This window comes from Pundamilia nyererei, unplaced genomic scaffold, assembly GCF_000239375.1.
Source record: "Pundamilia nyererei isolate P.nyererei 1_Seehausen unplaced genomic scaffold, PunNye1.0 scaffold00016, whole genome shotgun sequence".
Classification (NCBI taxonomy): domain Eukaryota; kingdom Metazoa; phylum Chordata; class Actinopteri; order Cichliformes; family Cichlidae; genus Pundamilia; species Pundamilia nyererei.
In genome coordinates this window covers 2316553-2330653 of record NW_005187417.1, presented here as the reverse complement: position 1 = coordinate 2330653, position 14101 = coordinate 2316553, and the positions used below count along the sequence as shown (strand labels likewise).

Genomic DNA, 14101 nt, shown 5'->3' with positions numbered 1-14101 from the left:
GTGGGGGAACTTGCACAATCGGTGGCTGACTAAATACTTTTTTGCCCCACTGTACACACAAATGTTTTAATCTAATTGCTTGTTTTAGTTACATACGGAAAGTTAATAAAACGTTTTTGTTACTGTATCATACAATCTAAGGACTTATTTTTGCTGTTGGTGGAGCCATTACACATAATTCTGACCCAGCCATCGAAATGTCTCAGCAGAAATCAAGACTCATAAGATCAGGCTGTGTTTTTTCTTTTATTGTCTAATTTTGGTGGAACTGTAGCCTCAGTTTCCTGTTCTTACCTGACAGGAGTGGTACCTGGTGTGGTCTTCTGCTGCTCATTCAAGGCTGGACATGTTGTGCATGCAGACATCGTCTTGTGCATACATTCGTTGCAGTGAACAGTTATTTGAGTTATTGTTACTACCTCTCAGTTCAAAATAGTCTGGCCATTCTCCTCTGATCTCTGACATCATCAAGTCATTTTTTAAATTTATTTAACTATTTTCTATTTTTTTATTATTCTCTATAAATCCTTGCATGTCACTTAATTCGGCATCTTTACTGATTTTGAGAGTTATTCTGATACCTCAGCATGTCAAACTGCCTAAGTGCACGGAGTTGCTGCCATTTGATATAGTCACATTAATTTGCAGTGTAAAAAAGGCAAGGGATGAGAAAGTAGTGCAGGAGAAAATGAAAACAAAGTTACAATTTTATGTTTTTATTTTTGCACGTGAAGCACATTTAGCAAGGATAAAAATACCTGGAATTAGATTTGACTGACAGACTGCTGCTGCTTTCTTCCTCCTTCACACATAAGTCAGATTTTTTTAAACTGCTTCATTCATTATAGAGTATCACTAAAGTGAGGCTATTGATATTCATAGGCTAATGAGAGGCATGCAACTCAGAGGCCATTACAGCGACTCAGAACAAAGTAAAGGTGAGCTCAGTGAAGCTCGCCGTGGTTTTTCACTCTAACCTGCAATTCAGCCTAGTCTATTGCTCCCCTTTGGGAGAGGTTGTTAACTTTCCCCCAAATTTTGTGCTCACAGGCATGTTCACTCAATGTGTAAACTGAAGAAGCAGATATTTTTCAACCAGGAAGTTATGATGATGCAAGTCTTAAAAGCACCTCTTAACCTCATAAACATTTCCTGGAAATGGAGTTTCATTTTTTACTTTTACCAGATATAAAAGTTGTAACTGTGTAATATTTCTTTCTTTTTTGAAAATCATTTTTTTATGTCAAAGTTCACACCATGTTGTTGTTTATTATGTCTTTAAATTGATGTTTGTGGTGCTCAACGAGGTCTAAAACTATATGTGCTGAATGCAGTTTTAAACACAACATTCAGTGTTAGGTGCTGCTGAGTATAATGCAGCAGAAAAGCTTTAAAAGCGTCATCACGACTCACATTGGCCTTCATTGAGAATTTCAAACTCGTACTTTGAGCATTTAAGCGCGGCCATAGAGCAAAGGTCCATGCTGCGAGTCCTCTGGAGCCGGGTCAGCTTTATGCAGAACGTGTGCTGTTTCACTCTGGGGCACTCCCGAACAGCTCTGCACTCACATTTCTTAAACACTGCGGGACAGACGTGAGTTAACATTAGGTCAGTTATTTGTGCTTCATACTGTTAGGCTAAAGGTCTTGTGAGGTGAAACTCACCAGAGCAGATCTCCCACTCATAGCAAGTGTCAAGTTCACAAGGCTCCTGAACAGAGCTCTTAGAGGACATGTTGGCCCTAAACATGGCCCACTCCAATTTGTCCAAAGTGCCTGCGTCGCACGCAGCTTTGCTGACGAAGAACAGCGGGTCACCATGGCAACGACCAGCTTGGAAGGAGCAGAGCGACATTGACACTGTGACGCCGAGGTCTATGTTCAGGATGCAGAGATTCTCCGGCTGTGAACTACACACACACACGCACACACCCACACACACACACACACACACGCACACACACACACACGCACACACGCACACACACACAGGGCTGTCAATCACATTTCAAACATTCAAAGAGGATTGTTGTAAAAGTAAAAGTGCATACATTATATGGAAAAATCCATTCAAATGTGACCAGTTCATTCGTAAATACTTACAGGCAGCTCTCCCGTGGGACACAGACACAGCGAGAGTTTCGCAGTACCTGTCCTGGACCACACTGAACATCAGGAACAAATGGTTCCTCTACACACAGCACATACAGAAACAGCATAAACTAAGTATTGTCCACAGAAACTATGTCAGCAGGTTAATGGATATGATCATTTATAGCAGATTAAACTACTCAGAAGTAAAAACAAAAAAGATCAAGGTGTAAAGATTTTGATGTAAATATGCCAATTTTTTAACAAAACTGCTCATTTACACATGTGGTTCTCATTTGAAATCTGAGATAAAAAGTTCTGAGAACAGGTCCACAAAAATCCAAAATCTTTAAATTTAGCCAATTTGTTGTTCACGGTTCTCCTCTGGGAAACGACCAGATGTCCACCAGCGCTGCGGCGGTTTGTAGATAATTGCCTTCAATGTTTTCAACAAGCCTCCATACATCGATAAATAAAGGATAGCTAAATAAAATTCACTTTGCCAAAAACTCATTACAACTTCTACCTTGTGTTTGGCATGTTCTTTCTGGCTCAAAATGTCTTGATATAATTCATGAGAGATATGTTTGACAATCAGATTTTGACAAATACCGAAAATCAGTTTTTGGCTCAATCTTCTGACCATTTGGGAATGTCCTGCCAAAGTTTCCAATCTATCTGACTGGGTGGCTTTGGAAAATGTAAAAACTGCAAAGGAGGTTTTTCACTGTGGGTGCACAAAACTGAGCAACTGATCGTGAATGGAACCTCTGCCAAACTTCAAATCAGATACGATTTTTTACTTTTAAAGGCCGCTTACTGGAACTTGTTTTGTTTTTTAATGAAATCTTGTCAAATAGCTAAAGCTTCAGAACTGTGTATGTCATTTTATTCATTAAAACCATCACCACCTGCTCTCACTGACCGGTGAGTATCTCCAACCAATCAGAGGTTTATCTAATGAATAATACACATGAATGAAAAGTGCAGGTCAGAAATCAGAATTTGACCAGTAGGGTCCCCGTTTTCTCCAGCAGTGTAGTGTACCATTAGTGCAGCGCAGTTCAGCAGGTATTGGGGGCTCCCAGGTGAGACTGTCGCCACACTTGTAGAAACCTCGCGGCAGCGGCTGCAGTCCCGCCTCATTGCAGTTCAAACGCACCACTTCACCCACTCTGTACTCGTCTTTGCTGGGAGACAGACTTGTGTCGTCAGGGATGTCAGGGGGAAGGCAAATCTTCCCTAAAGGTTACAGGATCACATAGACATCAGGCGCAGCTAATCTTTGGTAAATGATAAATGGCCTGTATTTGTATAGCGCTGTACTAGTCCCTAATTACCCCAAAGCGCTTTACACATCCATTCACACACACATTCACACACACAATCCTTAAGCAGTTTGTCATTTTTTTGTGCGTTAAGGACTATTGTAGCAAACCACTAAGATAACTGTGGACTGGTTTAATGGGAAAACAGACTTACTGATGCATCTCCCACTTATTTGACTCCAGCTTCCATCAGGAAGGCAGTTGATGTACTGAAAACCGTCGAGAGCAAACCCAGTGACACACTCAAACTCCTCGTCCTCACCAAAGGTATAATACTGCTTCGCTTTCTGTCACAAAATAATGTAATGCAGATATGAGCGTCTATATAAAGCACATGTCATAATCTGACGCATTTCAGCTTGTGTGTCTGGTTTTACCCGGAGGAAGCTGTTCTCAGGGCTCTTTGGCCGCAGACATCCCTGCACACCAGGTGGCAGCTCGTCCCTCCAGCCTATCGTGAAGTCGTCATCATTGTCACAGGTCTCCTGTCTGAACGAGAGACACAAATCAGATCGTCCAGTAATTCTGAATAGTCAAAATAAACAATCAGCTGTTGTACAGGAGCAGCAGTGTATCCTCATGTCCATGTGTCAGGGTAAAAGCAGCGAAGATATAAGGTTGACAGAACTTTTCCTTATACTGAAATATAAAATAAAAACAGTACTTTGTGAAGATGGAGATGTGACAGGCCTCCTCCTGTCTGTCTGGGCCACTGCAGGGCTGTCCTCCTTTGAGAGGGGCGGGGTTATTGCACCGCCTCGTCCGATGTCTCTTCATGGAGGCTCCACAGCTGCTCCACGACCCCCAGCAGCTCCACAAACCATCCACCGCCTCTGTGGATGTAGCAAAGCAGATAATGTTTCCAGTGTGAATGTTAGTAAAACCTGATTAGAATCTGTGTTTCATCTTAACTGTGTTTGCTTCAAGGTTTTGAGACCCGCTAGCAGTTCCTGAAGTATTATTCAAAGTTCAAAATAAGAAGTTGATCCTAAGAAAATGAGGGGCATATTAGAATAGATATTCTGGATTTAATCAAATAAAAAAAATGTGACTGACTAGCAGAACTCGGTCTACAAATAAAAACCAGAAACAACAAAAAATCCTCATTTTTAGCTCCGTCACTGATCAGGATCTTTTCATGTTGGACTGCCAGTCAAACAGTGCTTTTCTAGTCTCACTGACCTCTCGAAGCGCTTTAGCCTACAAGCTTCATTTCGCCGTACATCAGGACAGAGCCAGACTGCAACGGACAATCAAGTCTGCAGATCTTCCCAAATTGTTTAAACTGCTGCCTTTAGGTAAACGCTACAGAGCACTGTTTATGAAGACCAGCCGCCACAGAGGCAGTTCCTTCCCCCAGGCTTTCACTTTAATGAACACTGTGAAATAACCCACTTGTTATATCAATGCTATTTCACTAAGGACACTTTAAATTCAAAGTATTTCCACATCACACAGCAACAGTGTTTTTATAACTAGACCTGGTGAGCACCAGATATACCTGAAGTGTAATCAGGAGCCCGTATTTCACAGTTGGCTCCATAGGTGCCAGTCTGGCAAACGCACTTGCACTCTGTGCCGGACAGAACAGGCCTGGCGTTGTTGGGACAGGGAGCGCACTTGCAGGGATCAAACTCCTGCATGTACTGCTGCAGGGCCTTCCTCAGGTGCCTCCTCTTTGTGGAAGCGCAAGGAATTCCATGAACCAGATCTATGAGAGGAAGCAGCTGGACACGCCGACTCAGATGTAAGTGCAAGATTTTTTGTAGGTGGTTATTTCTGTGATGCTTGAGGAAAGAATACTACAGTTAACCTTGTAATCGACGACAGCAGGGTTTTCGAGGACAGACTTTGCCCAGTTCTTGAAGGATATTTTATCCGGAGTGGCGCCCTGCCTCTCCCAGGCCAGAGCTGCTGCCTCTCTAGCTCGACCTCCTTTCACCATGGAGAAAGACCTCTCCGATGCCTGAACATATGAGCCTGGACAAAAGAAATGTGCAGGAAAGAGTGAAGAAGATAACACGGTAGAAACTAAATCAATGCTCTCTATTGAGGCAGTGAGGCAGAAATATAGTATTATTGTTACCTTCATATTTCTGAGTCATCCGGTTGTTAGAGCATCGGTTTTCACGCCTGTGTTCTGTGTAGAGGATGATAGTCCAGGTGGTCTCTCGGCCCAGGCAGTCTATCGCGCTCTCCTCAGTTACACCTGCAGAGAGAAAAAGAGCAAGAAATGCAGAAATGCAGGAAATCAAAACAAGCTGTTGTGTGTTTTATGTTGTAGACAACAACGTGTTGTTTCTGAGGAGTGAACAGGTCAAAGCGTATTTCTCCCATTCCCCTATATGTTGAGAATATAAAGAAAAAGGTCAGGATGAAAGTGAGGTAAAACTGGAGGAATGGTTACTCAGCCTCGTTTAACCAGATGTACAAAAAAAAATTTGACTTGCTCGAAAATATTTGTGGCGTTCTCTGGCAAATGCCAGTCAAGAGGCACGGTGCTGGGCTGTGAGCACAGGAGCCACCGAAGGATGTTTCTGACAGACTGGTCAGAAAAATTCACAAATAACCACGTGGAAGTCATTGTGTCAAACTCTGGCTGTGTGACATGTCATGTCTCATTGTTGCTCCTCTAGTGCACTTGCTGTTAATTTCATTTGCACTGAAGCCGGTGAAATGCCCTCACAGTGCTTTATGCTTTCTAATTGGACAGATCTGATATCCCTGAAGCTTAACTGACTTTGTGTTGTACTGTGGTATTTGAGTGTTTCCTTCATTTTTTTTCTTTCCAGTTTTTAGTGTTTAATTAATTTTTCAGTTTACTGTATGTGCCCAGTGCTGCATTTTCCATTTTTTCCACCAGGCTGTGCTGTTGTACCTGAACTCTTGAGCTCCTCTCTGCTGTACTGGTACAGCAGATCATAGTGGCCTCCCAATGTCCCTGAGCTGTAGTAGTGTGTCCCGAAGCGCTGAAAGATTTCCCTGTAGAGTGCGTAGTTGTAGTCGAGAGGAAGGGCGTGGAGGAACTGTAAGAAGGGCTGTGACAGGACGAGGTCCCCCGGGTCCCGAATCTTGAATGTTGACACAGGAAGGACTTGGTTCACTCTGATAAACTTGGAGTCCTACAGAAGAACATCCAAGAAATAAATAAGAAGATCATAAGGGGAAAAATACAGATAAAAAAGAAATATGTGTTCCTGCACACATGTTGACCTATTTATCTTTGTGGGGACTGTGTTTCAGATCCTACTAGTGCGGTCATTTTTTATACAATGTAAACATCGTGTCTTTTCTTTTCTTTTCTTTCCTTTTCTTTTCTTTCTCCTTCTAACATTACATCTATGATTATAAAATGAGGGAAAGCATAATGTGAATCTGGGTTTCTCAAAACTACATCATGTCAAACTTGTGAGTGCATCCCACAGTTTTCTGGACTCACCTTCTTCTTTGAAGCTTCAAAAGCTTCGCTTTTAGAATCGGAGTGCGACTTAGACGATGCACTGAAGAAAAAGATCGGGAAGAAAAACAAGCCTTGAGATTGCGTGCTGCTGCCAGGCGTCGTTTGGGAGGTCTTCAAATCGATGGACTCGGCGTGCAGCGGCTGAGGCTCAGTGTTGAAGTCCTCTGGCTCTCCAACCTAAACAACCACAACTACATCTGTTACCTGGGACTTTTCAAACCCTGCCATATAAAACAGGCGGCGCACCGGTTCAACTCTTGGGTAACATAGCAGGGCGTTCAATGCACCATCCTTTCCATTTAAAACACATTTTGTTATGTTTTGTTGGGCTGAGCACAGCAGTGGTTTGATTGAATGTTTCACACAGTGTTTAAACAAAAAGTGCTTTTTAATAAGTACCAATACAAAATACTGTACATCATTTCTAATGTCCACATGTAATAAAGAGGCGTTTCGTTATTTGTCTAGAATAATTTAGATTTTTATTTTAGAGATTAGCAGATGCCTTTTCGGGGAAATTTGCATTTTAGTTAGCACTCTGCACTTTAGGAAACCATTCGCACATCAAGAAACATACGTACACATTAGAGATCTTAAATATATACTGATTATTTATTGAACATTTTAATGATTTGTGTGATTCTGCACTCGAGTGGCTACTTGGCGTACGGTGGACAGATACTGTAAGTTAAAGAGACAGTACTTGTCACAAATGTAGTTGATTATTATGTAGTTTAGAAAAGTGCGGGTAATGCATTTGCGCAGTTATTATGAATATAGATCTTAGTGTAAGTGGATTTGTGGTGTAGCGATCACGCGCCTGTTCTCTCTTTTGCCTTCTACAATGTGTTTGAGCAAATGTGTCCCCGGGGGTCTGAACACTATTTAAAGGTTCTGGTAGAACTCAAGTGGGAAGTTTGGTTGGAGAGTCGCTTGGGGGTTTTAGGTGTCATTTGGGATTTCTAGGGTTATTGGGTTTTAACACAAATGTACTTATTATGGATACTTTTGTTTGAAAGCTTTAATTATAAATGTGCACAAATGGTTGTGTGGCTTATCTTCCTTTTTGGAATGTGGAAAAACCCCTGAATGTTTTGAGAAAAGTGTGGCTCATCAGCAGCACGGTATAAAGGGCTACCAATTACCTAGACAGGGCTGCTGGTATACATCACTAATGCTCCACAGAACTGCCGGGTTAAGCTTAGTAAAGTCAAGCTTTGATCAATAAAAATAAAAGAACAGGCTCCATTAACTCGTGTGTCTGCTGCAGTGATTGTAGCCTTGCTGCTCAATGGTCGTTCGTCACATCATGACATTGTGCTGCACAAGCAGTTTATATAAACGTATGTCAAGCAGTGTTGTGTACAACTCAATGTGAGCTTCCTTAGGTGCTAACAAGTGTGGAAGTTGCTGGGAACACTTCAGCTTTTCCACTTTTTAAAGATTACATTGAAAATACTGTTAATGTCTTAAGGTGGCTGCTCGATGCACCTGGCAGTGCATGTGTTAGCTTGATCAGGCTGCTGCTGGTTTGCATTAAGTGCCAGTTGGGTAGGATTTAACTCTATTGCAACCACTTTAGTGACACAAGTAAAACGACTTTGTAAAGACTGTCACTGCTGATTATTTACCTGGAAGTGACAACAGCTCCATATGAATGCAAGACTCCAATACCAAGACCTACCTTGATCTTCAAAGTTTTAAAGTTGTAAGGAACTCGGTGGTAGAGTAATGTGCTTGGAGGCCTCTCAATGACGCAGGTTCCTCCCATGAACATGTTGTCCAGCACTGCTCCCCTCGGTTCCTGGGCGAGAACATCAAACCTTCACGAACACAAATCGGGGGAAAGTCAAATCTCATTCGCTTGTAAGAAAAAAGTCAATTTTAAAGTCTAAAAGTACATCCACAGGCCGATGTCATTATTGGCTTATATTGAAATTTCTGAATAAATAAACTGGAATAAAGTGTAATAAAAAGTACTGAAAGCATTTTCTGCATTTTTATGTCAGAGTTTTGTGTTTATAAATGTTTTTATGATATTCACTATTATCGTGAAGATTTAAACATTTAATTTTCAAGGATTTTTTTATCTGTGATATTTTTAAAATATTATGCTTCTATATTTATGCACAAACCAAAAATTTCAAGTCGTCAGATGCTTTGTTTTCCTATTTGAATTGCTTTCAAAGCTTGATATCAGCCTCAAACAAAACAAAACGGTGATTATCTGTTTACAAGTAGAAATATGACTGGACCACTGAGGAGGACGAACATAATATATGAACACAGGAGGGAGGAATGCAAGAGGACTGACATGAGTCAGGATCTCAGCTGTGACCTTTTGACCTTTAGCTTACCCGTTCCCCACCAGGTCAGACCCTGGAGCCACTCTCTTCTCTACAGGACACACAACAGTGAACTCGCCACAGTCCCTCTCATCGGAGTTATCCCCGCAGTCGTTCTGTCTGTTGCACGTCAGTGTCGAGTTAATGCAGCGCCCTGCAGGAAGAATGTGAAGCTATTTCTTTTACTGTGAAGCAATTATGTAGATATCATTTATGTTAATATACCACTAACCGTTATCACACTTGAAGTTGTCCCTGCAGTTGACAGACTCTATCCTGCACTCTGTGGATGGATAGCATTGCCTCTCCTCTGTCAGCTCGGGGCTGCAGTCGGATCCACCGAACTGAGCCGGCCTCTCGACAGACCGGGTCCGAAACTGTGCCAGTGACACGAGAATGAGACCGGTGATCATTCTGTTTATATTATATTAGATTTTAAGTTTCCTCCATTATAAACTAATTTGTTCCTCCAATCTCAAATCAGCACTTTATAAAAATATCACACTATTAAACAATATCAAGGTCTTAGTAAGGCATTGGCAAGTGCTCATTTCATCATTTATATAGCATTACTCCTCCTTAGTATGCCATTACAAATAGAGGTATATTTTTATGACAATGATCATGATTATTACAAGCAGTGATAGCTCTACATACTGTAACAGTAACAGATGGATAAATATTATATTTGATATTATATGGAGTCACCCTTTAGCCAGTAACCAACTATTTGGTTACCTAAAGCCCTCAGTATGACCCAAATGCTGATCAAATCTATTTTATATATATTCAACTCTTTTTATGTTTATTATTTGGTAAAAATGTTCATCTATGTTACTCAATCTTATGTAGACCTAATATTTTCTTAGATGAAAGGCTTTTTCTTAAAAATAAAACCCTTTATTTGTATTTTTCAGAGCTTTCAAAAACACCGTCTTATTTTGGTCGTTCATTTTTTTTGTCCATTTAATCCAAGGACAATAATGTGGCCGTTTAGAAATGTGTGGAGAAAATGTAGAGTTAAGATGAGAGTCACTGTTTTACACCGTGACTGCGAGTTCCTTGCCTGTTTCTTGGCACAGGGCGAGCAGTCGGACCACGGCCCAAAATCAGTGAGCAGGCAGTTGATTGGACAGGCGTGCTGGTTGCAAGCTCTGCTGTCGTATTGCTGACATAACTGAAAGCAGCTGCTCTTCCAGAAATATTCGTCATGCCGAAACTGCCTGTCAAAAAAGCATGAAATCCTTTTACATGCAGCATCTGCTGGCATCATGTGCATTTCTCTACAGCAGTTGAAAATGGGAGAGGAAAGGGATTCATTTTTGATTTACAGTGTTGCACAATTACTTTGGCTTTAACAGCAAACAAAAGAAAAAGCAAAACTTCTGAAAGAAATCCTAAAAAGGACACTTCTGCATGCCATTTTATCTGTTTTGATTAAATAGGCATTACATGTGCACTCTGTAGAGTGTCCCACCTGTTTGTGATATCTATGCTGCATCTCACCTGTGTTTCTTCTCAGCATCATACACTTTTCTCACCTATCGCTTGCGTCTATATTGGTTTCACCGTCTGTGCTCTGTGTGTGTCTCACCTCGCTCTGCTCTGTGTGCCATGGTTGCAGGTGCTGGAGCAGGCAGACCAGGAGCTCCAGGAGTATCGGTCGCAGAAACAGCCCAGACCGGTTGATAGGCAGCTGAGGAGCAGCAGCAGGGCCAAGCTGCTGGAGGGAGCCATCATGGGAACTCAAAGTGGTTTCACCTCCACTGAAGATGATGTATATCCCAGCTCATTATTGAAAGTCCCCAATCTCCTTTTATTCATTCAGGTAAATATCATAAGTGGTGTTTTGCAATTGGACAAAATTCCTTTTTAATGCAAGCGAGAAGCTTTTTTCTTGTAGGAAAATGCATGCTTTATCATATTTAACACACAGTGGTTTACACATTATATGAATATAACATAAGACTAAAGTAAGTGAAAACTATAAAGAAATAAAAGAACAAAGCAACCAGGTGTGAACTGGTGAATTGCAAGCTTTCAGCAAAATGTATTTTCCCTTTAAAAAAAAAAAAAAATGCATTTCTTCAAAAACATGAAAAAAATCAGACTCACCAGTGATGCCAGTGATGTCCTGTTCAGCAAGTGTAATTCTGTACTTAACCTGTTTGGCTGAATGTTAACGTTAAGTGTAAGTGGAGTAAACGCTCTCTGCACTGCAGGCAGAGCTGAATGTGACTCTGAGGGTCCTGAAAGCAGGAATAATAATAATCATAAACCTCCCACTGTTATTTCTCTTGGAAACCTGCTTGATATTTGGACTTACTTTGACCAATCAGAGCCCAAAAACTTTAAACTACCAAAAAAAAAAACAAACCCCACAACAATCAGTGCACATAAAGTCCTCCTTGTTACGGGAAGTAAAAAGCTCTGGAATTTCCCAGCTGCTCAGACATAAACCAGATGTTCAGTGCTTGACACTCAACAGATATAGATAGCGAAGGGGGGAGTACGCTTATTGTCTTCCCACACTTTCTTTAGTTGTCCAAGTGTTTTCACAATCTGGCACCAAACATAGTTCTTGTGCAACACTATAAGAGAAACTAAAATGCAACATCAGAACTTTATACTGTACGTTGTTTTCAGCTGTATAATTGGAGAAGTTTAATTCATGGAGTTTGCATGTGCTCCTTTTGCCAATGTGGGTTTCTTCTGGGTACTTTGATTTTCTCCCACAGTCTAAAGACACCTATATTGGGTAGGTTCTCTCTCCTTCTCTTTGTTAGACCAAATGTCAGACCAGATGAAAAGATGGCCAGCCAATCACATCCCAGCAGCTGATCAAGTTTGTCCGACAGGGAAGTAAAGTGCCAAGCTGTCCCATTCATTTGAGGTCCCTTCTGTCATTAGGAGGTAATTGGTAAATTACAGCAGCCCTTGGCAGGCAGTTGAAGTTCCCCAGAGAGATCAACATAACATCACTGCATCCAGACATCATGCTCTGGTCCGTAGTACAGCTGAGTTTCTGTAAGAGGCAGCTTTTGAGAGAAAAGAGCTCCTGGCAGCAAGCTAACAAGCAGAGTGGAGAGCATTGATCTTCCCATTGGAAGATGGATAGAGACGTTTCATTGGAAGATCCACATAGAATTTCCTGAAATCTCTTGGAGTCATGGGTGGCAAGAGTAGGAGAAGAGCTATCCAAGGTATTATGTAGGAGGCAGAGCAGGGGAGCTTTTGGCTCTGGCTGCAGAGGAATGATAAGTTGTGGGACAATGATCTTAGTCCAGGAAATGAACGGTAGGGAGTGAACCAGCAGGGAGAGGTGGCTCCTGGCTGAAGACCATTTACCCTGTTCTCTCGCACTGTTGGAGGTGGTTCAGAAGGAGATTTTTACTGGTGTAGTAAATTGATAAAAAATTGATAATTGGCTCACTGACGAGCATTTGAGCTCCAATTATGTTTAATCATCTAGACACATGGATTTTCTTGCATTAGCAAGTTTCTTTATGTCAAACTAAGCTAAGCACATCTGGATTTCAGCTTTGTAGGTAATCTAAGAACACGGAGTCATACTTACCACCTCATCGTTTCATTCATAGAAAGAAAGCAAATTGGTCTGCTGCCCAAAATATTAAAACATTTTAGGTTAGAAATTAAACAAAAAACATCTTGTATATAAAACTTTATTAATATTATAAAATGTCCTATTGGCTGTACATAAGTTTAGCTGTGTTTCTCTACATTGCAGGACACGGTAACTACACACAAGTCAAACACATGCCTGACAAAAATAAAACGTCGCATTCCTCAATTGAAACACCACCAATGTTACATTAAAGTAATAAATAGCACAAACACTAATTTACAACACAGGTGACCGTTACATTCAGCGAGGAAAATGGCTCTGGTAGAATGCTTCATATGGATTTTGTCTGCGTGTTTGTGTGTGCGGCTTTTTTAATATTTTCTTCCCGTCAAAACTATTTTTTTAGACTGATAATGCTAGTGTCCCCTAGAGGCTTCAGTGTGCATAACATCCCAGATTACTCAATGAAATACATCCTTGACAGCTTAGCTTAGTTTAGTGCAACAGCTAGGAAAATAACTATAACTATAATATTATGAAAGGAAGTTTGATATTTTTTCAAGATATTAAAAGACATCATTCTTACACAAAACTGGATTCAGTACTCTTGTTGTTTTACTAGGATGAAGGGCAAAATGACAAAATGATTTACTTTTAATTTTTTATTTTATGATGCATTTCTTTACTTTGAAAGCAAAGCTGTTTATTTCCTAGCTGATTTATGTCCCTACCCTATGCCCAGGGCAATACTGACAACATGCTGGAGAGATGTCTCTTCCAGCTTGGGAATGAATCTGTGTCCCCTCAGAAAAGCTGAAGGAAGTAGCTGGGGGGACGGAAGTCTGAGCATCTCTTCTTAGACCGCTGCTCATGTGCCCCAAACACAGATAAGTGTTGGAAAATAGATGGATGGATTTTCTTAAAACTAGAGTAACACTTTATTCTAATGTGACAGTGTTACTATAGGGTAATAGTGACTTTGCCAGAGAATGGGACTACAGAAACGTTCATGGACATCAACTGGCTTTATCCCCTGGACACACTTCCAGACATTACGTTTCTTGTTGCATCCTTCCTATTTAAATAGTTTGTACATTTTAATATGTTTGATTTGGACTTTTCTTGATATTAATGGAACTGTAAAACTGAAAACAGTGGTAAAGTCAGGAAAATGGTTAGTATTCATCTTCCAGGGGTCTTGAGTAACCGTTATGGCAGCTTTAAAGTGTTTGTCAATGGAACATTTGACCCACCCTTGCTGAAAACACCACCAAAGCCATTACAAAACCAT

The 14101-nt window shown here is 40.9% G+C and overlaps 1 protein-coding gene across 2 annotated transcripts; it reads right to left on the bottom strand.

The window, feature by feature from the left end:
• Positions 1–700: 700 nt before the first annotated feature.
• c6.2 (complement component 6, duplicate 2) lies at positions 701–11583 on the bottom strand. Of its 2 annotated transcripts, none has more exons than XM_005725541.1 (18): positions 11340–11583; positions 10819–11037; positions 10291–10447; positions 9457–9601; positions 9237–9378; positions 8564–8702; positions 6859–7056; positions 6298–6541; positions 5506–5628; positions 5233–5399; positions 4921–5146; positions 4084–4252; positions 3797–3908; positions 3574–3706; positions 3139–3333; positions 2104–2191; positions 1666–1910; positions 701–1581 (listed from the first exon to the last, which is right to left on the bottom strand). In XM_005725541.1, the coding sequence occupies exons 2-18, from the start codon at positions 10962–10964 to the stop codon at positions 1403–1405; spliced, it is 2808 nt and encodes a 935-aa protein (XP_005725598.1). In that variant the 5' UTR covers positions 10965–11037; positions 11340–11583; the 3' UTR covers positions 701–1402. The 2 variants fall into 2 exon arrangements, with proteins under 2 accessions (XP_005725598.1, XP_005725597.1); XM_005725540.2 differs by having other exon boundaries at positions 10819–10990.
• Between the last annotated feature and the right edge of the window lie 2518 nt (positions 11584–14101).

What these genes read in the sequence shown, in the direction of transcription:
- c6.2 (XM_005725541.1), bottom strand. Translation starts at nt 10,964, where the DNA reads ATGATGGCTCCCTCCAGCAGCTTGGCCCTGCTGCTGCTCCTCAGCTGC. An exon ending in TCTGACCTGGTGGGGAACGG is followed by an intron (nt 8,703 to 9,236) that starts GTAAGCTAAAGG and finishes GTGTTCGTGAAG; the next exon opens with GTTTGATGTTCTCGCCCAGG. An exon ending in GTCCCACGGGAGAGCTGCCT is followed by an intron (nt 1,911 to 2,103) that starts GTAAGTATTTAC and finishes GTGTGTGTGTAG; the next exon opens with TTCACAGCCGGAGAATCTCT.